This window comes from Nomascus leucogenys, chromosome 10 (assembly GCF_006542625.1).
Source record: "Nomascus leucogenys isolate Asia chromosome 10, Asia_NLE_v1, whole genome shotgun sequence".
Classification (NCBI taxonomy): domain Eukaryota; kingdom Metazoa; phylum Chordata; class Mammalia; order Primates; family Hylobatidae; genus Nomascus; species Nomascus leucogenys.
Window position 1 is genome coordinate 51,613,309 of NC_044390.1, and position 25,381 is coordinate 51,638,689.

Here is a 25,381-nt window from a genome sequence, read left to right on the forward strand (position 1 = left end):
CTCTCCAGACCTCCGTGGAGAAGGTCTGACCCAAAGCTGACCCAGGGGCCCCCAGCCTGGAGGGGTGAGCGGGCTGCTGACAGGCACGGTTTCAACAGAAAGGCAGGAGAGTCCAGGTATATCCGAGGCAGAGACGGAGGCTGCCGGTGGATCCAGGGGCAGCCCCTAGGTGTGTTTTGAGGTCACCCTGCGTCATCTGCTGCGTCCCCATGCTACATGTGATCCGGTGGTGCCTAGCTGGGCCCTCTCCCCCTTCTCTCCCCCAGTCCCCAAGAAAACAGGCAGGCCAGGTCTGCAAAGCATTTATTCCGTCCCAGTGGGGAGGGGCAGGGATCCAGGTGGCCGGAGGACACAGGGCCTACGTGTACCACATGAAGCCATGGCTGGCATGGAGAGCCTCCTCTGTGGTACGCAGCCCATACAGCTCCCCAATCAAGGGGGGCACCCAGCGGGTTGTGTGGAACACAGACTCCCCCACCTGTGGGGACAGTGGGGTATGGGTAGAGGCACAGCCACCCATATACCTGCTGGGACCCATCCCCCAGGACCAGTGGCCCCTATGCATGGCAGGCACTACAGCCTTCCCTTCTGGGACCTGGCACCCACCACCCCCTTGGCCCTGGGGTTTCTATAGAAAGCTGTGAAGCTCCCCAACCCCAGGCCCTGTCTCTGCCGTGGCTGGCACCCCTGCCCTCCCAGCCGGGGACCCACCTTCCAGTCGGGCACGTCCTTCATGATGATGGCCTCCTCTTCCAGGTTCTCCCGAAGCATCTGCAAGGTCCTGTGGGGATGGGGCCGATGGTGGGGGTGGGGCCTCAGTGCCCTGAGGGGCCCCTGCCTAGGGCCCCTGGTAGCACCCCTTCAAGCCTCCCTCCCACCCTGTCTCTCTTTCCCCAGGCAAACTCCTAGCTTTTCTCTTGCCCCAACCCCAGTGCTGCCTCCTCCTCCAGGAAGCCTTCCGGTTCGCCCCCTTGGGTCTCCACTAAGTCTCCACGCCTCTCTGAGGATGCAGCTGACAGCACACGGCGATGGCCCCCATGTGCATTCTGGCCACCTGCAGCCTGGGGCCTTCAGGCCAGTGACCTCCCGACCTTGGCCCCTGCGGTGCTACCTCCGGTCGGTTTCTGCCTGGAACAGTGGCATCAGCGCGATGCGGGCCTCAAAGTCCTCGATTTGTAGGCGCCTGTGAAAGCCGGAAACCCACACTCAGGTCAGACCAGGCTGGGTCGGGGGAGCATAGGCAGCAGACCTCAGGGGCCAGGGTGCTGCTGGGGGAAGAGGTGGAGGGGGGCGGGGAGGCAGACAGGGGGCAGGGCGAGGGTCGTGGGCAGGGCGAGGGTCGTGGGCAGGGCAAGGGCCGTGGGCAGAGCCCACCAGCAGCCTGAGAGGAGGGCGGGTGCAGGCAGCTGCACGGGTGACTGCCCACAAGACTGTTGGCTTTCTACTTTCTTTTCAATTAAAAACTTTTTTTATCCTAAAAATAACTCTGCCTGATGATCGCCATGAAGTGGGGGTGACTTCATCACGGGGCTCTGGGCCTCACAAAACCACGTCCCCTTCATCTCAAAATAATCACAGTGTGTGAGGCTGGGACAGGCGCGGCCACAATCCTTCCTTTCTTCTCCCTGCTTTCTGGCAGTTTCCAAGTTCCCTGCAATGACCCCCATCTCCCAGTCCTGCCTGGCCTGCGTTGGGGTGGGGGGAGGGGTGGGGAAGCAGTGCCCAGCCTGTGACACAGGGAGAGGGGGGCTCCTGGCCCTAGTTCATCTGGCCCTATGTGTCCACTGCCTGGTGTGGTCTGGTTTGATCCTGGTCACCTCTGACAAAATCCTGCTTAGAAGGTCCGAGGCAGGCCCTCCACTCATATCCTGTACTAACCTGGATCCACGGGTCCCAGCCCTCCTCACTAGACACATTTTTGGGGTGGTGGGGACAGGGTTTCCCTCTGTTGCCCAGGTTGGTCTTGAACTCCTGGGCTCAAGCAATGCTCCCACTTTGGCCTCCCAAAGTGCTGGGATTGCAGAGATGGAGACATCTCGAGGACAGAGCCTAGAAATGGAAGTGCTGGGTCTGGATCTGCACTTTCTGGGGCCTGGGATTGCACGGCCAAGTCCAAGGCAAGGGGCCCGTTCACCCCTCGCCAGCACGGACAACAGTGGATTGCTACAGGACCCTGACAACTGGCCGGGGGGACTTTCAGACAACGCCCACCGGGGGCCCTACCTGCGCTCACGGTTCCACTTCATTATGCTCCAGTACCCGTAGATCAGGGTTCCAATCCCTATGGCCAGCATGCTGTAGCCTGTGGAGAGAGGCGCTGCTCAGCGGGCCAGCCTGCCCCCAGACACCCTCCTCCACTGCTCCAGGTGCTGCCCACTCTGCAGTCAGGGGACACTGGCGGCTTCTTTCTCAGGAGTGAGGCTGCTTGCACTGTGACACCTCTGACCCCATGCCAGGGGTTTTCTGAAAGGTACAAGCCAGGCAGCAACCTCAGGAGGTCTGAGGGTCTAGATGGTGGTTGCTGGGGGCACCCCAGCTCCATCATCTTCTAAAAGGCTGTTTGGACCCTGGGCGGCAGGCTGGCCCCCAAGTGGGAGGGTGGCTCTGACAGTGTCCATGGTGGCTCCCGGCCACCTGGGCCACAGTTCCGCGTGCTGCCCTGCAGGGGCTGCACACAGCTGCCAGGGACAGGCAGTGCCCTGTGGGGGCTGCCCAGCCACCCCCTGGGCTCTAGGGGTGGCCGTGCTACCTCTTGGCTCTGCAGGGTGAAGCCCCCTGCCCTGCACCCCAGGGAGGACCTAGGCCATCATGAATATTTACTGAGCACCAGTGGGGCCTTGCTCTAATCCTGACTGACAGGCTGGGGGCCCACTGGGGTCTTCAGGGAGGCCTGGGCTGTCTGGGATCCGGCTCCCATGCTCACCCTGCACCCCCCAGATCCTTCCAGCCCCAGTCTTCTCTGGACAGGCTTTGAGCTTGGTGGGATGAATGACAAGCTCAGGCAGGCCGGGCTCCAGTCAACACCCAGGAAATGACCAGCAGGTGTAAGGCAAGGCCATCTCCAGGCCTCCAAGGCACTGGGCCCTGCTCTATGCCTGCTGGGGCTACTCCGTGCCTGCCAGGCCCTGCTCTGCACCTGTCCTGCTCTTCTGCCTTCAGCTCTGCTCCAGCATGGAGCTCATGGGGGCACCTCTGCTAGACCCGGAGATTAATGAGAAACTGTCTGAAGTTTGTACCTGGCTTATTTAACCTGTTAGAAGCCCAAGTCAGGGGTAAGACATTTCCATGCTACAGGTAATGAGGGTGTGCTGGGTCCGGGCTCAGAGGCACATCTCTGGAGAGGCCCAGGGTGCTCAGAGCCAGCTCCCAGCTCTCAGCCTCCTGTCTAGCACATGGGAGGTTTCATCAGCTGCCTTGTTCATTTTTTTTTTTTTTGGTTTTTGGTTTTGAGGCAAGGTCTCACTCTGTTACCCAGGCTGGAGTGCAGGGGCGCGATCATGGCTCAATGCAGCCTCCAACTCCTGGGTTCAAGTGATCCTCCCACCTCAGCCTCCCGAGTAACTGGGACCCCAGGTGTGTGCCACCATGTCCAGCTAACTAATTTTTGTACAGATGGGGTCTCGCTATATTGCCCAGGCTGGTCATATCTCGTTCTTTTCTTTTTTTAAATTTATTTATTTTTGAGACAGAGTCTCACTCTGTTGCCGGGGCTGGAGTGCAGTGGCATGATCTTGGCTCACTGCAACCTCTGCCTCCCGAGTTCAAGCGATTCTTCTACCTCAGCCTCCTGAGTAGCTGGGACTACAGGCACCCACCACCACGCCTGGCTAATTTTTGTATTTTTAGTACAGACAGGGTTTCACCATATTGGCCAGGCTGGTCTCGAACTCCTGACCTCGTGATCCACCTGCAAGTGCTGGGATTACAGGCGTGCGCCACCATACCCAGCCATATCTCACTCTTTTCAACGGCTACAGAGAACCCAGCGGACAGACCTGGGCTGCCCTCAGCCTTCTGGTGCGATCTCAGCCCACTGCAACCTCCACCTCCCAAGTTAAAGTGATTCTCCTGCCTCAGCCTCCTGAATAGCTGGAATTACAGGTGCATGCCACCGTGCCCAGCTAAATTTTTGTATTTTTCAGTAGAGACAGGGTTTCACCATGTTGGCCAGGCTGGTCTTGAACTCCCGACCTCAGGTAATCCATCTTCCTCGGCCTCCCAAAGTGCTAGGATTACAGGTGTGAGCCACCATGCCCGGCCCAAAATACATATTTTTAAATTAGCTAGATGTGGTGGCACATATCTGTGGTCCCACCTACTTGGGTGGCTGAGGCGGGAGTATCACTTAAGCCCAAGAAGTCAAGGCTGCAGTGGGCTGAGATGGCACCACTGTACTCCAGCCTAGGTGACAGAGAAAACTCTGTCTCAAAAAACAAAAACAAAAACAAAAGAAAAATATATTTTTTTTTTCATAGAAACAGGGTCTTGCTATGTTGCCCAGGCTGGTCTTAAACTCCTGGCCTCAAGCAATCCTCCCACCTCAGCCTCCCAGAGTGTTGGGACTACCAGTATGAGCCACTGAGCCCGGCCTTGGCCATTCTTACAGAAGACCAAAATAAATAAAAACCCATCCTGTGTTCAAGAATTGGAGCACTTAGCATTGTGCAGATGACAACGCTGTCCAAACTGATACAGATTTGAAACACAATCCCCATCAGAATCCCAACCATTTCTTTTCCTGTTGCAGAAACTGACAAGCAGGTTGGGAAATTCATATGGAAATGCAAGGGCCCAGAATAGCCAAAACAATTTTGAAAAAGAACAAAGTTGGAAGACTCACACTTCACTATTTCAAACCTTATCCCACAGCTGTGTGTACAAGACAGTGTGGCACTGGCATAGGACAGAGATGTTCATCAATGGAACAGAACTGAGAGTCCAGAAATAAACCCTTACATTTATGGTCAATTGATTTTGGACAAGGGTGCCAAGATAATTCAATGGAGGAGAAAACAGTCTTTTCAACAAATGGGATAACCAGACGGCCACATGCTAAAGAATGAGGATGCACTCCTTCTTTATCCCATCCACAAAAATTAACTCAAAAGGATCAAAGACCTGCCGGGCGCGGTGGCTCACGCCTGTAATCCTAGCACTTTGGGAGGCCGAGGCAGGCGGATCACAAGGTCAGGGGATCGAGACCATCCTGGCTAACACGGTGAAACCCCATCTCTACTAAAAATACAAAAAATTAGCCGGCGTGGTGGCGGGCGCCTGTAGTCCCAGCTACCTGGGAGGCTGAGGCAGGAGAATGGCGTGAACCCGGGAGGCGGAGCTTGCAGTGAGCCTAGATCGTGCCACTGCACTCCAGCCTGAGCGACAGAGCGAGACTCCGTCTCAAAAAAAAAAAAAAAGGATCGAAGACCCAAGCGTAACAGCTAAACCTATTAATACTCTTAGAAAAGTCAGTCTCTGTGACCTCAAACTAGGTTTCTTAGATATGACACCAGACGCACAAGTGACAAAAGGAAAAATACAGAAATTGGACTTCTTTGAAATTATTATTATACATATATTTTTGAGATGGAGTCTCACTCTGTTGCCCAGGCTGAAGTGCAGTGACACAATCTTGGCTCACTGCAAGCTCCGCCTCCCGGGTTCACGCCATTCTCCTGCCTCAGCCTCCCGAGTAGCTGGGACTACAGGTGCCTGCCACCATGCCCAGCTAATTTTTGTATTTTTAGTAGAGACAGGGTTTTGCCATATTGGCCAGACTGGTCTCAAACTCCTGACCTCAAGTGATCTGCCTGTCTCTGCCCCCCAAAGTGCTGGGATTACAGGCATCAGCCACCATGCCCAGCCCCAACTTTATTGAAATTAAAAACTTTTGTGCTGTAAATGAAACTATCAATTAGCTGAGAAGACAACATATATATACACACTCTTACAACTCAATAATTCAATAATTTAAAAAACCCTACTAAGCCGGGCGCAGTGGCTCACACCTGTAATCCCAGCACTTTGGGAGGCCGAGGCGGGCAGATCACGAGGTCAGGAGATCCTGGCTAACACAGTGAAACCCCGTCTCTACTAAAAATACAAAAAATTAGGCAGGCACGGTGGCAGGTGCCTGTAGTCCCAGCTACTCGGGAGGCTGAGGCAAGAGAATGGTGTGAACCCAGGAGGCGGAGCTTGCAGTGAGCCGAGATCGTGCCACTGCACTCCAGCCCGGGCAACAGAGCGAGACTCCGTCTCAAAAAAACAAGCAAACAAACAAACAAAAAACCCTACTAAAAATATATAAAGGATTTGAGTAGACATTTCTCACAGACAGACATACAAATGGCCAATAAACACATGCAAAGGTGGTGGTTCACTCCTAGAATCTCAGCACTTTGGGAGGCCGAGGTGGGAGGATAGCTCGAGCCCAGGAGTTCGACAACAGCCTGGGCAACATTGAGGCCCCATGTCTTGAAAAAAATAATAAAAAATAAAAATAATAAAAAACATGAAAAAATGTTCGACATCACCAGCCAGCAGTGATATGCAAATCAATGATCAATGCCCAGAAAATTGAGCAAAAAAAGACCCAAAAAGAATTAAAAAAAAAACTCCACCATAACGAAATACCGCTTCACATGCGCTAGGATGGCGGCTATGATCAAAAAAATGGAAAATAATCAGTGTTGTTGAGATGTGGAGAAACTGGGACTCTCATACATTGCAGGTGGAAGCACAAAATGGTACGGCCAATTTGGAAAACAATTTGGCAGTTCCTCAAAATGTTAAACATGAAGTTACTATATGATCCAGTGGTTTGTCTCTTAGGGGAAAGTTCACAAGGGAGAAATGAAAACCTACGTCCACACAAACACCTGTACAGCGTGAATCTTCATGGCAGTAGTACTCACATTATTCACAGCAGCCAAAGAGTAGGTCTAGGACCACCCAAGTGCCCATCAAAAAATGAAAACACAACACTTGGTGCTGGATATTAATTAGCCAGAAACAAAAGGCCACACGGTCTGTGACTCCACTGATATGAAATGCCCAGAACAGGCAAATCCACAGAGAAAGGAAGCAGATTAGTGTTTGCCAGGGGTGGGATGATTGCTAATAGGGAGGACAGGGTTTCTTTTGGATAATGAAAGTGGTCTAAATTCTGATCATGGCAATGGCCACACAACTTTGTGAATATACTAAAAAATCAACAAATTGGACACACTTCACTATATTATTATTTCTGAGATGGAGTCTTGCTCTGTTGCCCAGGCTGGAGTGCAGAGGCAAGATCTTGGCTCACTGCAACCTCCGCCTTCCAGGTTCAAGCGATTCTCCTGCCTGAGCCTCCCGAGTAGCTGGGATTACAGGTGTGCACCACCACACTCGACTAACTTTTGTATTTTTAGTAGAGACAGGGTTTTGCCATGTTGGCCAGGTTGGTCTCCAACTCCTGAGCTCAGGTGATCCATCCACTTTGTCCTCAAAGGGCTGAGATTATAGGTATGAGCCGCTCCCAGCCATTAAATTGGACAGACTTTAAATGGGTGAGTTGTGTGGTATGGTATGGGAACCTCAATAAATATATTAAAGACACAAGATGAAAAGGAAAGGGCTTCCTGCTAGGCTCAGGAGGGAGTGGGGACAGGAGAACTGGGTGTGGGAGATAGTGGAGGAGGTGGGGTGGAAGTCATTTCAGGAGCAGCATGGATTAAAAGGGGCCTGAGCCAGCTGGGTGCAGTGGCTCATGCCTGTAATCCCAGCACTTTGGGAGGCTGAGGTAGGCGGATCATGAGGTCAGGAGATCGAGACCATCCTTGCAGTGAGCTGAGATCGTGCCACTGTACTCCAGCCTGAGTGACAGAGCAAGACTCTGTCTCAAAAAAAAAAAAAAAAAAAAAAGAACAAAAAGCAAAAAAGCAGCCTGAGCCAGCCCATCATGTCCTGGGACGCTGGCAGTGAGTGAATGGCTGACCCAGGCAGACAGAAGGGAGTGGGTGCCAGGCTTGGGGCCACCAGGCCTTGGACAGGAGCAGAGAAGGTAGGTCTGGTGGGAAGGCCACTGTGGACCATGGCTCAGGAGAGGCAGGGGAGGAGGACAGAGGAGGGAGAGGAGGCAGGGCCTGTGTATTTGCTCTTTTTCTGCAGAGCAGGCTTCTTCTCAGAGAGGTTCTCCTGGCACATCCTGGCTTAAGTGGGCCCAGGTTATCCCAGGCCGCACCAACAACTAGAAATCCTGGCATGATGTGTTGTATCTCTTCAGCTCAGCTGTGATTGCTTGGGGACAGGGGCCGGCACCATGTGCTCACTCAACAATGAAAGCAGGGCCATAAACAAAGAGCACACCAGCATCGGGGTATCCTCCTCACTCCTCTGCCGGGAAAGGCTGGGGTGGGTGTGTATGTGCTGTAACAAAAGTCCACACCATTAGAAGCACATAACCCCAGGCAGTGGTATTTAGGGCACTGCCTGGCACAGGGGGACCACTGCTCTGTGGTCAACTGGGAGAGGACCAGGGTATTTATACAAAAATGAGATGCTGGAAGCGGGGAGCTCAGGGAGCCTCCAGGGCTGGGGTCCTTCTGTGGCCTGGTCTGGCTGCAGGTCACACAGGTGCACATTTGGGAAAGGGACCTTGTGCTGCACACCTGAAGGGGTGGGGTAGCCCAGGTTACACCTGAGAAGAATGAGACTCGGCCAGGCGTGGTGGCTCATGCCTGTAATACCAGCACTTTGGGAGGCTGAGGCAGGGGGACCACCTGAGGTCAGGAGTTCGAGACCAGCCTGGCCTACATGGCAAAACCCCGTCGCTACTAAAAATACAAAAATATATATATATATATTAGGCCGGGCCCAGTGGCTCACACCTGTAATCCCAGCACTTTGGGAGACCAAGGCGGACAGATCATCTGAGGTCAGGAGTTTGAGACCAGCCTGACCAACATGGAGAAACCCCATCTCTACTAAAAATAGAAAAAATTAGTTGGGCATGGTGGCACATGCCTGTAATCCCAGCTACTCGGGAGGCTGAGACAGGAGAATCGCTTAAACCTGGGAGGCGGAGGTTGCGATGAGCCGAGATTGCACCATTGCACTCTAGCCTGGGCAATAAAACTGAAAACTCCACCTCAAAAAAAAAAAAAAAAAAAAAAATTAGCCGGGTGTGGTGGTGCACACCTGTAATCCCAGATACTAGGGAGGCTGAGGGAGGAGAATCGCTTGAACCTGGGAGGCAGAGGTTGCAGTGAACCGAGATCGTGCCACTGCACTCCAGCCTGGGCGACAGAGCAAGACTTGGTCTAAAAAAAAAAAAAAACACAAAAAAAACAACCAAAAAACAATGCCAGGTGTGGCGGGTCGTGCCTGCAATATGAGCACTTTGGGAGGCAGAGGTGGGTGGATCACCTGAGGTCAGGAGTTCGAGACCAGTCTGACCAATATGGTGAAACCCCGTCTCTACTAAAAATACAAAAATTAGCCAGGTGTGGTGGCGTCCAACTGTAGTCCCAGCTACTCGGGAGGGTGAGACAGAATTGCTTGAATCCAGGAGGTGGAGGTTGCAGTGAGCCAAGATCGGGCCACTGCACTCTAGCCTGGGTGACAGAATGAGACTGTCTCAAAAAAAAAAAAAGAAAGAAAGAAAGAAAAGAAAAAAGAAAAATGAGGAAACAGAATGCATTATATTCCTCCAATGTGCTCTTGGACAGGACTCATGGGCCAGATCTAGCTTGAAGCCTCTTTTTTTTTTTTTTTTTTTTAAATTTTTGGTAGAGGTGGGGGTCTCACTATGTTGCCCAGGCTGGTCGCAAACTCCTGGGCTCAAGCCATCCTCCCGCTTCAGCCTCCCAAAGTGTGGGGATTACAGGCATGAGCCACCTGGCTCAGAGGCAATCTGCTTATGTATAGCCCCCAGGCTAAGAACACTTTCCATTTGTAAACGGTTGTCTCAGTAACTGAAACTTTCTGGCCAGCGAAACCCAAAATACTCGTCATCTGTCCCTTTTATAGAAACAGTCTGCCAATCTCAGTTCTGGGATACAAGAAAAACAAGAGGAGGCGGGCCGCGGTGGCTCATGCCTGTAATTTCAGCACTTTGGGAGGCTGAGGCTGGAGGATCACTTGAGCCCAGGAGTTTGAGACCAGCCTGGTCAACATAGCTGCACTCTTATCTCTACAAAAAGTAGAAATAAAAAATAAAAAAAAACAAGAAGCGGCTGGGGAGGACTTTTCACCTCACACTGACTTTTCTACTGTCTGAATTACTACATTTTTAATTACCATGCTCATTTTTTGTGTGTGTGTTAAAATTGAGGCATCATGTGCATAACATGTAATTTAAATGTAAAGTTTGATTTGTTAAGAGACATGCTTTCTGCTGAGCAGGGTGGCTCATGGCGATAGTCCCATCACTTTGGGAAGCCGAGGTGGGTGGACCACTTGAGCCCAGGACTTCAAGACCAGCCTGGGCAAGATGGCGAGACCCCATCTCTACAGAAAATACAGAAAGCTGGGTGCAGGCTTGTAATCCCAGCTACTCGGGAGGCTGGGGTGGGAGGATGGCTTGAGCCCAGGAGGCAGAGGTTGCCAAGAGATCACTCCAGCCCAGGCAACAGAACCACACCCTGTCTTAAAAAAAAAAAAAAAAAGAAATGTATGTATTCACTCTTAAATTACGTTTAAAAGTTTCTATTTGAGGCCGGCCGCGGTGGCTCACGCTTGTAATCCCAGCACTTTGGGAGGCCGAGGCGGGCGGATCACGAGGTCAGGAGATCGAGACCACAGTGAAACCCCGTCTCTACTAAAAAATACAAAAAATTAGCCGGGCGTGGTGGCGGGCGCCTGTAGTCCCAGCCACTCGGAGAGGCTGAGGCAGGAGAATGGCGTGAACCCGGGAGGCGGAGCTTGCAGTGAGCCGAGATCGCGCCACTGCACTCCAGCCTGGGCGACAGAGCAAGACTCCGTCTCAAAAACAAAAAGAAAAACAAACAAACAAACAAACAAAAAAAAAGTTTCTATTTGTCCGTTAACCTGGGGACTGGGTATGGGCGCCTTTTAAGTTCTCTGTTTCAATTTTCTGTGCTGCGCCCGATAACAAAATTTAACGTGTTACTTAAAACATTTGAAAACTTTACGCCGGGCATGGTGGCTCACGCCTGTAATCCCAGCACTTTGGGAGGCCGAGGTGGGCGGATCATCTGAGGTTGGGAGTTCGAGACCACCCTGACCAACATGGAGAAACCCCGTCTCTACTAAAAACACAAAATTAGCCAGGCGTCGTGGCACAGGCCTGTAATCCCAGCTACTCGGGAGGCTGAGGCAGGAGAATCGCTTGAACCCAGGAGGCGGAGGTTGCGGTGAGCCGAGATGGCGCCATTGCACTACTGCCTGGGCAACAAGGGCAAAACTCCGTCTCAAAAAAAAAAAAAAAAAAATTGAAAACTTTAAGAATACAGATTCCTGGGACACCATGCAGGCGGGGATTGCCAGCAGGGAACCACTGCATAGAACATCTTGTAAATTCCCTCCAGGTTCCAGGTTGCGGCCTCAGCCTTGCCTTGGGGAGCCGCTGCCTCTTTTGGGCCTCAGTTTCCCCATCTTAGGGTGGCTGAGGGCCAGAGCACAGGCTAAGACTCAGTTTAACCCACTGTAAAATGTAAATAATTAGAGGGACCGATTTCCTGGGCTGTTACGAGAAGGAAGAGGAGCTGGGAAAGCGCTCAACAAACTGCAGCACTTAGCGTTATTACAGAAGCTATGGTGGATCCCCGGGCTCCGCCTCCGGTCACACCGCCGGGAAAACTGAGGCCCCCCTGTGTCCCCGGAACCCCGACCCCGAGCCCTGAGTGCCCAGACTCTGAGACCCCGGCGCAGAGTGATACTGACCCGACAGTCCTCGACGCGGCAAGTTCCGTTTGTAGTCGATGGGCCCATAGCCCCCCGGCGGGGGCATGTCCTGCTTCACCTTTGGCGCCGCCATGCTTGCAGTATCCCACACTTCCGGTCCCGGGCGGAAGTGACATACTGCCACCGCCATGATGAGTGTGGCGGAAGCACTCGAGATGGTCCGCCGCAGCGCTAGGAAGCCCCGGACACTAGTGTAACTACCCGACCGCGCGGGAAAGCTCCGGCGGCGGACCCTGGGTAGGAATGCGCTGCCGGGCTGCAGCTGAGGAGGCTTTACTCCTCTTTCGCCCAGACAGGGTGTGACTCGCCTTGGTTCTTGCATTAAAGGCCCTCGCGTTCACCTTGCCTCTGGGGTGTTGCGCAGGCCAGTCAGAAACTCCGAGCTCCCGAAGGAGCCAGGTTCCCCAGTTAAGGCCCCTTTTCCCGTTTTCGCCCCGTCTAGGGACTCTTCGGGAAGCCCAGGGCTCCACGTAGTCACGGGCTGGCTACATGATGTTGGGGGGCAGCTGCTGCTCGAATTCGGACTCACCCCAATCCCCGGAACGCATTCTGCTCCCTGGTGGTGGTGGGTATCCCTTGCTAGTGGCCTCTCATCGGAAACTGACCATTCAGGATGATTATGAGTCACAAAGCAGGGAGGCTAGGGTGGCCTGGGGGCGGGGTCCCGGACCCCCACCCTAAGGCGGAGTGACGCCCGCGGTCACTTCACAAGGCAAAAATTGTTACGGGGCAATAAAAGGCACAACAGCGGCCAATGCCTGGCAGTGGGCACATGGGGGTGCGGGGGTGTAGGTGCCAAGCGCCATGGCTTAGACCCGAGATTGGAGTCCGGCCGCCCCCCGTCAGCAGCCGCCTCCTGCCCCCCGTGCGCCGCAGGCGCCACCATGTCGGGAGACAAACTTCTGAGCGAACTCGGTTATAAGCTGGGCCGCACAATTGGAGAGGGCAGCTACTCCAAGGTGAAGGTGGCCACATCCAAGAAGTACAAGGGTACCGTGGCCATCAAGGTGGTGGACCGGCGGCGAGCGCCCCCGGACTTCGTCAACAAGTTCCTGCCGCGAGAGCTGTCCATCCTGCGGGGCGTGCGACACCCGCACATCGTGCATGTCTTCGAGTTCATCGAGGTGTGCAATGGGAAACTGTACATCGTGATGGAAGCGGCCGCCACCGACCTGCTGCAAGCCGTGCAGCGCAACGGGCACATCCCCGCAGTTCAGGCGCGCGACCTCTTTGCGCAGATCGCCGGCGCTGTGCGCTACCTGCACGATCACCACCTGGTGCACCGCGACCTCAAGTGCGAAAACGTGCTGCTGAGCCCGGACGAGCGCCGCGTCAAGCTCACTGACTTCGGCTTCGGCCGCCAGGCCCATGGCTACCCAGACCTGAGCACCACCTACTGCGGCTCAGCCGCCTACGCGTCACCCGAGGTGCTCCTGGGCATCCCCTACGACCCCAAGAAGTACGATGTGTGGAGCATGGGCGTCGTGCTCTACGTCATGGTCACCGGGTGCATGCCCTTCGACGACTCAGACATCGCCGGCCTGCCCCGGCGCCAGAAGCGCGGCGTGCTCTACCCCGAAGGCCTCGAGCTCTCCGAGCGCTGCAAGGCCCTGATCGCCGAGCTGCTGCAGTTCAGCCCGTCCGCCAGGCCCTCCGCGGGCCAGGTAGCGCGCAACTGCTGGCTGCGCGCCGGGGATTCCGCCTAGAAGCCGAGTGGTTCCAGCCATTCCTGCAGCCAAGGGCACTGGGCCAGCGCGGCGCACGCGCAAGAGGCGCGCTTCGAGAGAATATGCGAAGCTGCCGCGTGCTGCTGCACATGCGCTTTCTCCCTTCCGCTTCCCTCCCTTTCTTCCCAGTCCGCAGTTGCTCCTGTTGGGAATCCACGTCCTCCGCGATCCCGAGAGCTGGAGGCGCATGCGCATCCGCGATTCCCTGCGACCAGGCCCCGAGAGGGAAGAAACCAGAGGGGACGGAAGCATTGAGCCTGCGCGGAACTCTCAGCCTCTGCGCGGAGGGCGTCCCTTCCCAACCAGCTGTGGGTGCCAGGTTCCCGGTTGGAACCTGCAATAAACTCGCTGTTCCTCGCACCTGGCTCTAACGGTGGCCCCCATTTGCGGACTAGTGGAGAAGCGATCGCTCCGTCCGGGGAAGGCAGGCGCGGGTGCCCTATTTTAGAGTCAGGCATGTTGAGGTTATTGCTCCAAGACTCAAAAGGGAGTCGGGAGGATTGGAACCTGGACCTTTTGAGCTCCCCAGTATGGGCAAACTCAAAGGAGCTTTGTTGTCCCCGGGTCGTGATGGTGCTGTGATGATGGGCTGGGAAGCAAGTGGACCCCAGCGCCTCCCCGTCCACATCTTTTAAGGATGGAACAGCCAGGGGCGGGGCGAGGGTGGCCTGTCTCCACGTAAAGTAGGAGTTTATAATGAGGAAACTGAGGCCCACATGGATGTCACTTGCCAAAAGGCAGAGCCAAGGGCCAGGCGCGGTGGCTCACGCCTGTAACCCCAACACTGCAAGTCCGAGACGTGCAGATAACTTGAGGTCAGGAGTTCGAAAACAGCCTGGGCATCACAGCCGAGACCTCATCTCTTCTTTGTTTGTTTGTTTGTTTGTTTGTTTTTTGAGACGGTCTCGCTCTGTCGCCCAGGCTGGAGTGCAGTGGCACCATCTCGGCTCACTGCAACCTCCACCTCCCGGGTTCAAGCGATTCTCCCGCCTTAGCCTCCCAAGTAGCTGGGACTACAGGCGCGTGCCCCCACACCCGGCTAATTTTTGTATTTTTAGTAGAGACCGGGTTTCACCATCTTGGCCAGGCTGGTCTTAAACTCCTGACCTCGTAATCCACCCGCCTCGGACTCTCAAAGTGTTGGGATTACAGGCGTGAGCCACCGTGCCCCCGCCCTGTCTCTTAAAAAAAAAGAAAAGGCCGGGCGCGGTGGCTCACGCTTGTAATCCCAGCACTTTGGGAGGCCGAGGCGGGCAGATCACGAGGTCAGGAGATCGAGACCACGGTGAAACCCCGTCTCTACTAAAAATACAAAAAAATTAGCCGGGCGTGGTGGCGGGCGCCTGTAGTCCCAGCTACTCGGAGAGGCTGAGGCAGGAGAATGGCGTGAACCCGGGAGGCGGAGCTTGCAGTGAGCCGAGATCGCGCCACTGCACTCCAGCCTGGGTGACAGAGCAAGACTCCGTCTCAAAAAAAAAAAAAAAAGAAAAGAAAAACCCGGGGCGCGGTGGCTCACGCCTGTAATCCCAGCACTTTGGGAGGCCAAGGCGGGTGGATCACCTGAGGTCAGGAGTTCGAGGTCAGCCTGGCCAATATAGTGAAACCCCGTCTCTACTAAAAATACAAAAAAAAAAAAAAAATTAGCTGGGCACGGGAGCGGGCGCCTGTAATGTCAGCTACTGGGAGGCTGAGGCGGAAGAATCGCTTGAACCCGGGAGGCGGAGGTTGCAGTGAGCCGAGATCGTGCCACTGCATTCCACCCTGGGCAACAAGAGTGAAACTCCATCTCACAAAACAAACAAAAAAGACACAGCTGTGATTTTTTTTTTGGAGGGGAGGGGGACAAGGTCTCTCTTTGTTGCCCAGGCTGGAGTGGCACGATCTTGGCTCACTGCAGTCTCTACCCGGGTTCAAGCAATTCTCATGCCTCTGCCTCCTGAGTAGCTGAGACTACAGGCACAGGCCACCACGCCTGGCGAATTTTTTTGTATTTTTAGTAGAGACAGGGTTTCACCATGTTGGCCAGGCTGGTCTTGAACTCCTGACCTCAAGCGATCTACCTGCCTCGACCTCCCCAAAGTGCTGGAGTTACAGGCATGAGCCACTGCACCCGGCTTACAGCTGTAATTTGAACCCAGATCTAGCAACCGTGACGTTGCGGGGGTGGGGGAAGCGCTCCCTGCTGTGGGTCCCTTTCCTCTCGGGAAGAGGGGGTGGAGGAGTCAGGGCGGGGCTGGGCGCTATTCAGCTGGACCCACTAGCTCTTTCTCTCCTCTGTTCATTCATGTAGTCATGCATTTCTTGAGCACCTACTGTCTGCCAAGCCCCAGAGCTCATGGCAAAGAGACTTGGGCCCATCCCTGCCGAAAACGAGACAATTGAAAAGTCAAGTAAAATAAAAGAATGACATGGAAATAAAATAATTGTAAGTTGTGCTAAATGCCAGGTAGATTGGGAGGTGTTCATGGAGGGACTCTGGGCGGGACGTGGCGGCTCACTCCTATAATTCCAGAACTTTGGGAAGCTGAGGTGGGCGGATCGCTTGAGCCCAGGAGTTAAAGACCAATCTGGGCGACACAGCGAGACAGCCGTCTGTACAAAAAATTTAAAAATTAGCCAGGCATGGTGTCGTGTCTCAGCTACTTGGGAGGGTGAGGTGGGAGAATCGCCTGGGCCTGGGAGTTCAAGGCTGCACTCCAGCCTGAACCACAGAGTGAGACCCTGTCTCAGAAAAAAAAAAAAAAAGTCAAGGGACTCTGAAGGTAAGAGAAACAGTCCAGGTGTTCCCCAGGAAGAGGAGAGTTGGTGTGTTTGAGTAAGGCCAGTAAGCTTATTTGCCTAGAATAGGGAGGGAGAGAGGGAGAGGAGATGGCAAGGTAAGGAGGAAATCGAGAGAGGACCCCACAGAGCCTGGGAGTGGCTCCCATTTGGGGTATATGGGGAAATGTATTAGGTGTATTAGGAAATAATAATCGTGCCTACCTGCATATGAGCCCCACATAGCTGCTCCTCTGGTGGGTATCCCCATGCCCAGCCCCTGCTCACTCAGTCTCAATGGATTTCTGGTGCCCTGGGGATGCAGTGCCAGCTCTATCTTCATCCCTCCAAATAGGGTATGGCCCTGTCCCCTTCAATTTTGCAGATGAGAAAACCGAGGCTAAAAGAGGGGCAGTGCCTAGCCTCCAGTCTTGGCTGGACCACATCAGAGTGGAGGTAGAAAACCTAGTTCCTGGGGCTGGGCATGGTGGCTCACGCCTATAATCCCAGCACTTTGGGAGGCGGATCACTTGAGGTCAGGAGTTTTGAGATCAGCCTGGCTAACATAGTAAAACCCCATCTCTGTTAAAAATACTAAATTTAGCCAGGCATGGGTGGCTTGCACCTGTAGTCCTAGCTACTCTGGAGCCTGAGTCAGGAGAATCACTTGAACCCGGAAAGTGGAGGTTGCAGTGAGCCAAGATCCCACCAGTGCACTCCAGCCTGGGCAACAGAGCAAGACTCTGCCTGAAAAAAAAAGAAAAAGAAAAAGAAAACCTAGCCCCTAGCCCCTAGCCCCTCTGGTTTATTCGAAGGGTGCTGCTCCTGACTGGGGCCATGCCTCAGACTCCTCATCTGGAAAATGGGGGCAAAACCCCATCCTTGGAGTAGTGGGCATGGCTTCGAAGTGGGCGTAGCTTGAGTACTGAGCCCAGGGCCTTCCCTATGCTCCCACTGCACTTAGCTAAAACCCACGCCCTTGCCCAGTCTTCCCACCCAGTCCCACCATACTGCCCTTTTTGTTCTTGATCTGCCATGCTGGCTCCTATCTCCAAGGCTTTGCACACTCCTGGCACTTTTCCCCCCTTCAAGCCTTGCCTAAAATGTCACCCCATGCCCTCCTCTCAAGGTGCTATATGTTTCTGTCTGGATAGCTCCTGCCACATCTCCAGGGCCCAGGGCATAGTGCATGCCATCTGTCTACCGACAAATCTGTGGGAGCAGATGGGGTCAGGGTCTCTGCCTGCCATGTGGCCACAGACCCAAGGTTCAATTCAGAGAAGATGAGATGTCGGAGACAAAATGTCAGGGACAAGGGGAGTGTCCCATTTTCTCAGCTGGAGAGGCTATTTGAGACCATGACCCAGGACCGCCCCTTGAATCCGCGCCAACTGCACTGAGAAGCCTGTGCCCAATCCAGGGAAGCAGAGCCTCACGAGGGACCAAGAGCCAAGCCCAGGAGACTGCACCCCATAGGAATGTTTCTCAGGCCAAGCGAGAAATGACTGTAGCAAGCCTGTGGCCCCAGCTACAGGGTAGGCTGAGGTGGGAGGATCACCTGAGCCCGAGTTTGAGGCTGCAGTGAGCTATGATTGTGCTTTGCACTCTAGCCTGGGCAACACAGAGCCTATCTCAAAAAAAAAAACGTGGCTTGGTGCAGTGGCTCACACCTGTCATCCCAGCACTTTGGGAGGCCGAGGCTGGTGGATCACTTCAGGAGTTTGAGACCAGCCTGGCCAACACGGTGAAACCCCATCTCCACTAAAAATTAACTGGGCATGGTGGTGGTGGCACCTGTAATCCCAGCTACTCGGAGGCTGAGGCAAGAGAATCGCTAGAACCTGGGAGGCGGAGGTTGCAATGAGCTGAGATCACGCTAGTGTACTTCAGCCTGGGGGACAGAACGACCCTGTCTCAAAAAAAAAAAAAAAGTTATCATGGTCAGTACTGGGGTCCGGGATATCAGTCTAGATGTGTCACAGGTGGAGTGGGACAGGCTGGGGTTCAGTTTCTACCATGTCCTCTACCAGCTCTGTGCCCATAAGACCAGGCACTTGGGAGCTGTGGGGAAGGTATGAGCTCCCAGGCCGGAGGCAGTGATGCTTCAAAGACAAGAAACAGGGCCAGGTGTGGTGACTCACACCTGTAATCCCAGCACTTTGGGAGGCCAAGGTGAGAGGACTGCTTGAGTCCAGGAGTTCGAGACCAGCCATGGGCAACATGGCAAAAATGTGTCTTTACAAAAAATACGAAAATTAGCTGGGCGTGGTGGTGCATGCCCATAGTCCCAGCTACTGAGGAGGCTGAGATGTGAGGATCACCTGAGCCTAGGGAGATTGAGGCTGCAGTGAGCTGAGATCAAGCCACTGCACTCTAGCCTGAGCAACAGAGTGAGACCCTGCCTCAAATAAATAGCACCTAGGAAAACAGGGTCATGTTTTACGCACATTAAAATTCACCAAAATGATCCCAGGTCTCACTTTATGAATAAAACTTGAAACTATCAACACTTGAAAACACATTTTTGCCAGGAAGTCATTCATTTTGGATCCAGGTTGGTGACTCTGTGCTTAGATTTCACATCTGTAATATCACATCCTGCAGCAAAGACACCATCGAGGCCCCAAGCCTGAAAATTGCTCCAGGAAAACCCATCACTCTAGCGTGAAGGCTGATGGGGCAAACACAAGCAAATTCCACTGAGATTCTTTTTTTTTGTTTGTTTTTGAGACAGTCACTGTCTCTTACCCAGGCTATAGTGCAGTGGCGCAATCTTGGCTCACTGTAACCTCTGCCTCCCGGGTTCATGTGATTCTCCTGCCTCAGCCTCCCAAGTAGCTGGGATTACAGGCACCCACCACCACATCCGGCCAATTTTTGTATTTTTAGTAGAGATGGGGTTTCACCATGTTGGCCAGGCTGGTATCGAACTCCTGACCTCAGGTGATCCACCCACCTCAGCCTCTCAAAGTGCTGGGATTACAAATGTGAGCCACCAAACCCAGTCCCCACTGAAATTCTCATTCCTCTCTCCCAGCCCATGGGGTAAGTTGGCCACAAAGCTCCAGAGGAGGGGGGCCATGGGGACTCCATCCCCACAGTGAGGCCCCAGCAGCAGGTGCACCCCACCCTTTGCTTCTCTCATTAACAAAGGGTCATCCTCCATCTCCCTCCAACCTGCCTCAGAAGCTAGGATGAAACAATACAGAGAAGCCAGGGCAGAAGGGACAAAAGAAAAGTCCAGTTGACACATCATCCATTTATTATCCTTCAGAGTCTAAAACTTCCTCATGATACAACGTATAGCCACCCATTCCAGCCCGCTTATTGGAACTTCTATTCCCATCTGGTGGCAAACATTTCTTTTTACATTTGTTTTACTATCAAAGATTTAGAGTCACAATAAATACAAGTGACAGCCTCCACCCCCGAAGAGCCCCCCCCAATACCCTGCACTAGTGTAACTGTCTATTACACTTTAAGGATTATAAAATTATCTGCTGTCCTTTTTTAAAAGCTCAGTCCAAGTTATTTAGGTTAACGTCATGTGCAGCATAGCTCAGCATCAAAAACCCTACGGCAGAGCAGCAAGGATCATCCCTTCTGTGATGGCGACCCCTGTGATGAGAATATTTGTATAGGGAAGTCTCTCCCCTGCCTCTACGTCCAATAGGAGAGTGGGAGCCATGGGGCCCAGCGGGGCTGCCACCGGGTCGCCTCATTTCCTCTGCCCTGAAGCTTTTGCTTCACCGAGGTCCGTGCAGTACAGGTAAGACCAGGCGCCACTAGCACTGTGGGCTGTTCCACCCTGAGAAGGGCTGCTACAGACCTCGTCAGAGGGGTGGTTCCTGATGTCACCGTGGAGTTCCTGGGATGAGGTCAGGACGGCCATAGCTGTGGGAGGTTCCAAGGGCACTTGGCCATTCCAAACCCTACCCCCCACCTCCCCTACAACAGGCAAGGTGTGAACTCTGAGATCTCCCCTGCCCTGTCTACAGAGCAGCTGACAGAAGGAACGGTTTCCAGGTGCTGTTGGAGGTTCATGTCACAGATAACAGGGGACAGTTACAATCAGTTGGACTGGGGGCTCCCACATTCTGACGGCTTGCAGGAACCTGATCCTGGTAGAGCTCTCGGGACCAGGACCCAGGCAGTGGCCGGTTTTGAGGGTGTGCTTTGCTGCGGGTAGAACACCCTTAACATCAATCAATAGCTATCCTGGTGCATCCAAACCCCACACCCAGAGAGGTACTTAATAATGCCTTCACCTGGAACATCATAAATGTCATAATACAACAACCCGCTTGGGGCTTATCATAGAGGTTATGCTGCAAGGAACTGAAAGGAAATAATGGGCTAGAGTGTTCAAGACAGCAGAAATGAAGGAAAGATTAAGGCATCTCACACTTTTGCCCCCTGAAAAAAAAAGTTTACATCACAGTATGTACGTTGTCCCTGATGGAATACTCCCTGGGGACATGGGGCTGACCCTCTCCCTTTCGAGGGGCAGCAGTCCATATGAACTCACAAGGATAGGTTGACAGCCATCAGCCCTGGAGGAACAGCCGGGCCAGGCTGGGAGAGGTCAGGAGCTGGAGCTGGGGCTGGGGGCCGGTGGGTGCGGCTCGGATCTGGCCCCCTGGTCAGACCCAGCTGACCCAAGCTGGAGCAGGCAGAGGTGACTTCGGCCAGGATGCCTGATCTCCAGCCACTGCATAGAACTGAGGTTGGTTCGCCGGGGAGGGCTTTCAGTGGGAAGAAGCCAGCCTGGGTGCTCCTTCCGGGAGGAGCTGGAAGATCTGGCCCCTGTCATGGAACAGAGAGGGCTAACAGCTCAGGGTGGTAGGAGACAGGTATTTATTTGCCAGGCACACAGAAAAATGCGAGGAATAGAAATGCTTGCATACTTTTTTTTTTGGTGTAAAAAACACACCCTCCCCTCCCACCCCAAAAAACATCAAATTCCTTCCTTTTCCCCAAATCCCTGGATCTTGGAATGAAAGCCACCCTTCCCCAATCTGTCCTCACCTCCTTCAGCCCATCCAAGTTATGCACAAAAAAAACAAAAATTAGTGAGAAATTTGGGGATTTGCACAACAAAAAATTAGATAATGTTTTCCAAAACTAGGTCTTCTATGGTGTGTCAAAAAAGTTTCCTACAGACTGAGGATATTCACACGACAGGAGCCTGGGGGTTAAATGAGCCTTTATTAGAATGTGGTTGTAGCAGTTGTGTTTGAAGGCGGCGGCCCTACAAAAAAAATTTTTAAATTAAAGTCCCTAACTGCATGGGTCGGAAAACCAGGGCTGGAGCTCAATTGGGACCAGTGGAACCCAGTCCTCATGGAGACACACATATGTACGTGGGCATGGGACGCCCTCGCACTGGCATGAAGCCGGCCCAGCCTGCAGGAGACACGGAACGGCTTCTGCCTTTCCTCATGGAACCAGTTTTTAAAGAGTGGGACGGGAAAGAAACAAAAATGAAACTAAAAGCAGACCTGATCCTTTTAAAAACATTTTTGTAGACTCTAAAGGGAATTACAAAAAAAAAAAAGTCTGAAAGCAAATCCTGACAGCAACCCCTAGGTTTAAGGACAGGTTCTAAACTAGACCCAAATGGAAATCCTGACATGTGTGTGCAGCGGCTCGCCGCACACCTGGACGGCACCTCCTGACCTGCACACACCTGTGCACACTCACCTCCTAGGAGCAAGGCCAGGGTGGCTTAAGATTGCGTCCGTCGAAATGAATAGAAAAAAGGAAAAAATTTAATAAAATAAACCACAACAGAAAAACCCCGCAACAGTCCCCCCTCCAGTTTCCTGCTCGGGGCTGCTGCCGACTGGATCCTCTCCTTCTCCCTTCATGGACAGCTTCTGGAATCCCTGCTTCTCTGGCTGGGTCTGTTCTTCAGTTTGTTCTTCTACTAAGTCTGGGAGGTCCGGGGGCGGGGGTCTCCAGAACAAACAGCAATGGAGGCGTTCGGCTGAAGCGAGGGCTGCCTCGGCCATCCCTGCATCTGTCAGTCAGTCACCGGGGCGGGCCGGCCGTCCCTGCCAGGGGCTGTGGCACCATGAGCCGCCCACCCTCCAGGGCACAGGGCACAGGGCCAGCGGGACGATGCAGCGCACAACAGGGACCCCAGGGTCTGCACGGTTTACTTTTAACTCCATCATCATGAGGTGATTAAAAAAAAAAATCTTTCAACTTATAGATCGCCATGGGAAGGCAGTCAAAGATTGGGAGCCTAAGACAGGGAAAAGCAAAAAAAACAAAACACCCCACTTGGTTCAGAACCCCCGGGCGCTGGCCTTGCCCATGTGCGTCACAGTGTCCAGGGTGAGCCGCCCGTGTGCCGGCAGGGGCCGAACAAGGGGGCCAGGAGCAGAACCAGCCCCCGCCAAGGTCCACTTTTCTGCTGGTGTCGGGCAAACTAAAGGCAAAGAGAGAAAGGAAGAAAGCCCACGGGAAAGGTCCCCCAGCGATGATCCTTGTCTGCCTATGAGGCGGCACCAGCCCCCCAGCCCTGATGAAACTTTGCAGCCAAGAATTGAGGTCTCGCCTCTGCAGCATGGCCGGTGCTTGCTCTTGGGGCAGGCACGGTGTCTTCCCGAGCCAGCGGAGGGTGGTGCAGTGGATCCTTCTAGACCGGGGGCCAGGTGGGGGAGGAGGGAGCCCGTCTTCCACGGGGCCTGGCTCGCACTATTTCCACGTGGCTGACTGGGGGATGGAGCGGGGTGGGATCATGTCCAGGAGGTACTCTCGCTGGCGGTCCACGGCCGAGGAGCTCTTGTGCACCGCCAGGCTTGGGCTGACAAATGCAAGGGTCCCGCCTGCAACAGAACAGAGCAACCAGCCGAGAAGGCCCTCGTCAGGAGGGCTCCTGGGAGGAGCCCAGCCATAGCTGCCTAGACCCCAGCCCCAGTACAGACTAAGGACCCAGGAGCCCTTGCGAACCCACCCACACTACCCCTCAATCAACGTTTCAAATCCCAGGCCCCAGAGCTGAAGAGTATTTGGGCAGCAACTCAATGGCCTTGACATTCCCAGGCTCTGCCAAGGTAATCCCAAGTGTGGGGCAATTATCAGAGGGTGAGCAGCTACCTACGTTCTACAGAAATGAAGGCGCTGACCACGGTGCTGCTTAGAACAGTGGAAAACCATAAACAAATGTATGCAACAGGACAATAATGCAGGATGGAATACTATGCAGCCATGAAAAACTATCGTAGCTGAGCACGGGCTCAGCCTAGAATCCCAGCACTTGAGATGCTGGGGCAGGAAGACTGCTTGAGGCCAGGAGATAGAGACCAGCCTGGGCAACATAGCAAGGCCCCATCTCTAAAAAAAATATCAGCTGGACATGGTGGCACATCCCTATAGTACCAGTTACTCCAGAGGCTGAGGTGGGAGGATTGCTTGGGCCTAGGAGACCCAGGCTGCAAGTGAGCTATGATCATGCTACTGCATTCCAGCCTGGGCAACATAGCAAGAAGCTGTCTCCAAAAGAAGAAAAAAAAAAAAAGGAAAAAAAAACTATCTCCTACCCTCAAGTGTTGTTGTTGTTGTTCTTTGCTGGTCTCAAACTCCAGGCCTCAAGCAATCCTTCTGCCTTGGCCTGTCAAAGCACTGGGATTATAGGCACGAGCCACTGTGCCCAGCTCCACTTTTAATGCTTCCAGTAAGGGTCTCTCATTAACACACAAAGTAGCCAACGCAAGACACACATTTCCACAAAGGACCCTCAAGTGAAGGGGAGACACTGGGGAAAACCCTTAAACGTAACATTTGTTCACCTGCGGGAGGAAAATACAAGCCATTGCCACGGTCTTTTCTCTCTGTATTTTCCAAATTTCCATGATGGACAAGTATCACTTTTATAATTGGAAAATAAATAAATGCCCACCCAGCACACGCAGAATTTTTGGCCAGAGTTGGAGGTAAGGGCTGCCCCAGACCCCTTGAGATGGGGTCTCACTCTTGCCGAGGCTGGAGTGCGGTGGCACAATCAGTGCTCACTGCAGCCTCAACCTCCCATGCTCAAGCGATGCTCCTCCCTCAGCCTCCTGAGTAGCTGGGACCACAGACACATGCCATGTGCTTGGCTAATTATTTTTTTGTAGACACAAGGTCTCACCATGTTGCCCAGGCTGGTCTCAAACTCCTAGGCTCAAGCAATCCTCCCATCTCGGCCTCACAAAGTGCTGGGATTATAGGTGAGAGCCAGCATGTCTGGCCCTAAGAGTATTTTTAGTGGTGGCTAATACATTTTGGGGAAAAAGCGTTCCCAGGTCAAATGTTCTTAGCAACCATCCCTGTGTGCAAGGGCAGCACTCCAGAAACCTGGAAACTGGGTCCTGCCAGGTGCTCTCTCAAAACCCTCGTGGTAACTCTTTTAGGAAATGTTGCTTTCAACTATTTATTTCCCCTCTAATCCTATCATCAGACACAGCAACTACTGATGCCTTCATGCTCCCTTTCAAACTTTGAACACACACACACACACACACACACACACACACACACACGCTTCCAGATGACTTCCACCACCGTGCCCACATGCACACACTTATCGACTTCTCCTACACTTATCGACTTCTCCTACTTCTTTCTTATCCTTTCAAACTTCCTACAAGAGTAATTTCTGACCAGCCCATGAGTCCTTAGCTGTCTTAAACCTGCTGAGCAGAACGTCTGGCTGGCTGGTTTGATGACAAACCCACTCAACTGTCCAGGCTGCCTGGATTCCTCTGCAGCCAAACGTCTGCTCTTTCCTGAACTGCCCCTGCAGAGCCTGGCACCTGGGCACGCCCCTCACTTAGGACAGCGGCAGGCTCAGCAGGCTCTCAGGCTCCCCCACTCTGCCTGGGGCCTGTCTCATGACTGTCCTCTCCTACCTGCAGGGCCACAGGCTTCAGGGTGCATGTGGGACACTTTGCTTCCTCTCCCAGAGGGTGCCCATCTCCTTAACTTGGCCCTTCCTGACCACC

General features: G+C 53.5%; 3 protein-coding genes across 12 annotated transcripts in view; 1 reads left to right on the top strand and 2 right to left on the bottom strand.

Moving 5' to 3' along the window:
* Window positions 1–286: 286 nt before the first annotated feature.
* NDUFA13 (NADH:ubiquinone oxidoreductase subunit A13) lies at window positions 287–12,855 on the bottom strand. Its single transcript, XM_003275854.4, has 5 exons — window positions 11,884–12,855; window positions 2,224–2,302; window positions 1,112–1,183; window positions 712–781; window positions 287–478 (listed from the first exon to the last, which is right to left on the bottom strand). The coding sequence occupies exons 1-5, from the start codon at window positions 12,224–12,226 to the stop codon at window positions 359–361; spliced, it is 684 nt and encodes a 227-aa protein (XP_003275902.1). The 5' UTR covers window positions 12,227–12,855; the 3' UTR covers window positions 287–358.
* TSSK6 (testis specific serine kinase 6) lies at window positions 12,537–13,988 on the top strand. The gene has a single exon (XM_030820338.1). The coding sequence runs from the start codon at window positions 12,789–12,791 to the stop codon at window positions 13,608–13,610; it is 822 nt and encodes a 273-aa protein (XP_030676198.1). The 5' UTR covers window positions 12,537–12,788; the 3' UTR covers window positions 13,611–13,988.
* A 5,639-nt stretch (window positions 13,989–19,627) lies between these two features.
* GATAD2A (GATA zinc finger domain containing 2A) overlaps window positions 19,628–25,381 on the bottom strand; it is a 127,564-nt gene continuing 121,810 nt past the window's right edge. For 8 of the 10 annotated variants that reach the window (XM_030820332.1, XM_030820329.1, XM_030820335.1 and 5 more), the window contains one exon: window positions 19,628–23,224. In XM_030820332.1, the coding sequence (XP_030676192.1) occupies window positions 23,094–23,224 (131 nt within the window). In that variant the 3' untranslated portion in view covers window positions 19,628–23,093. The remainder of the gene's footprint in view (window positions 23,225–25,381) is intronic. The other 2 variants (XM_030820337.1, XM_030820333.1) reach the window with 1 other exon arrangement.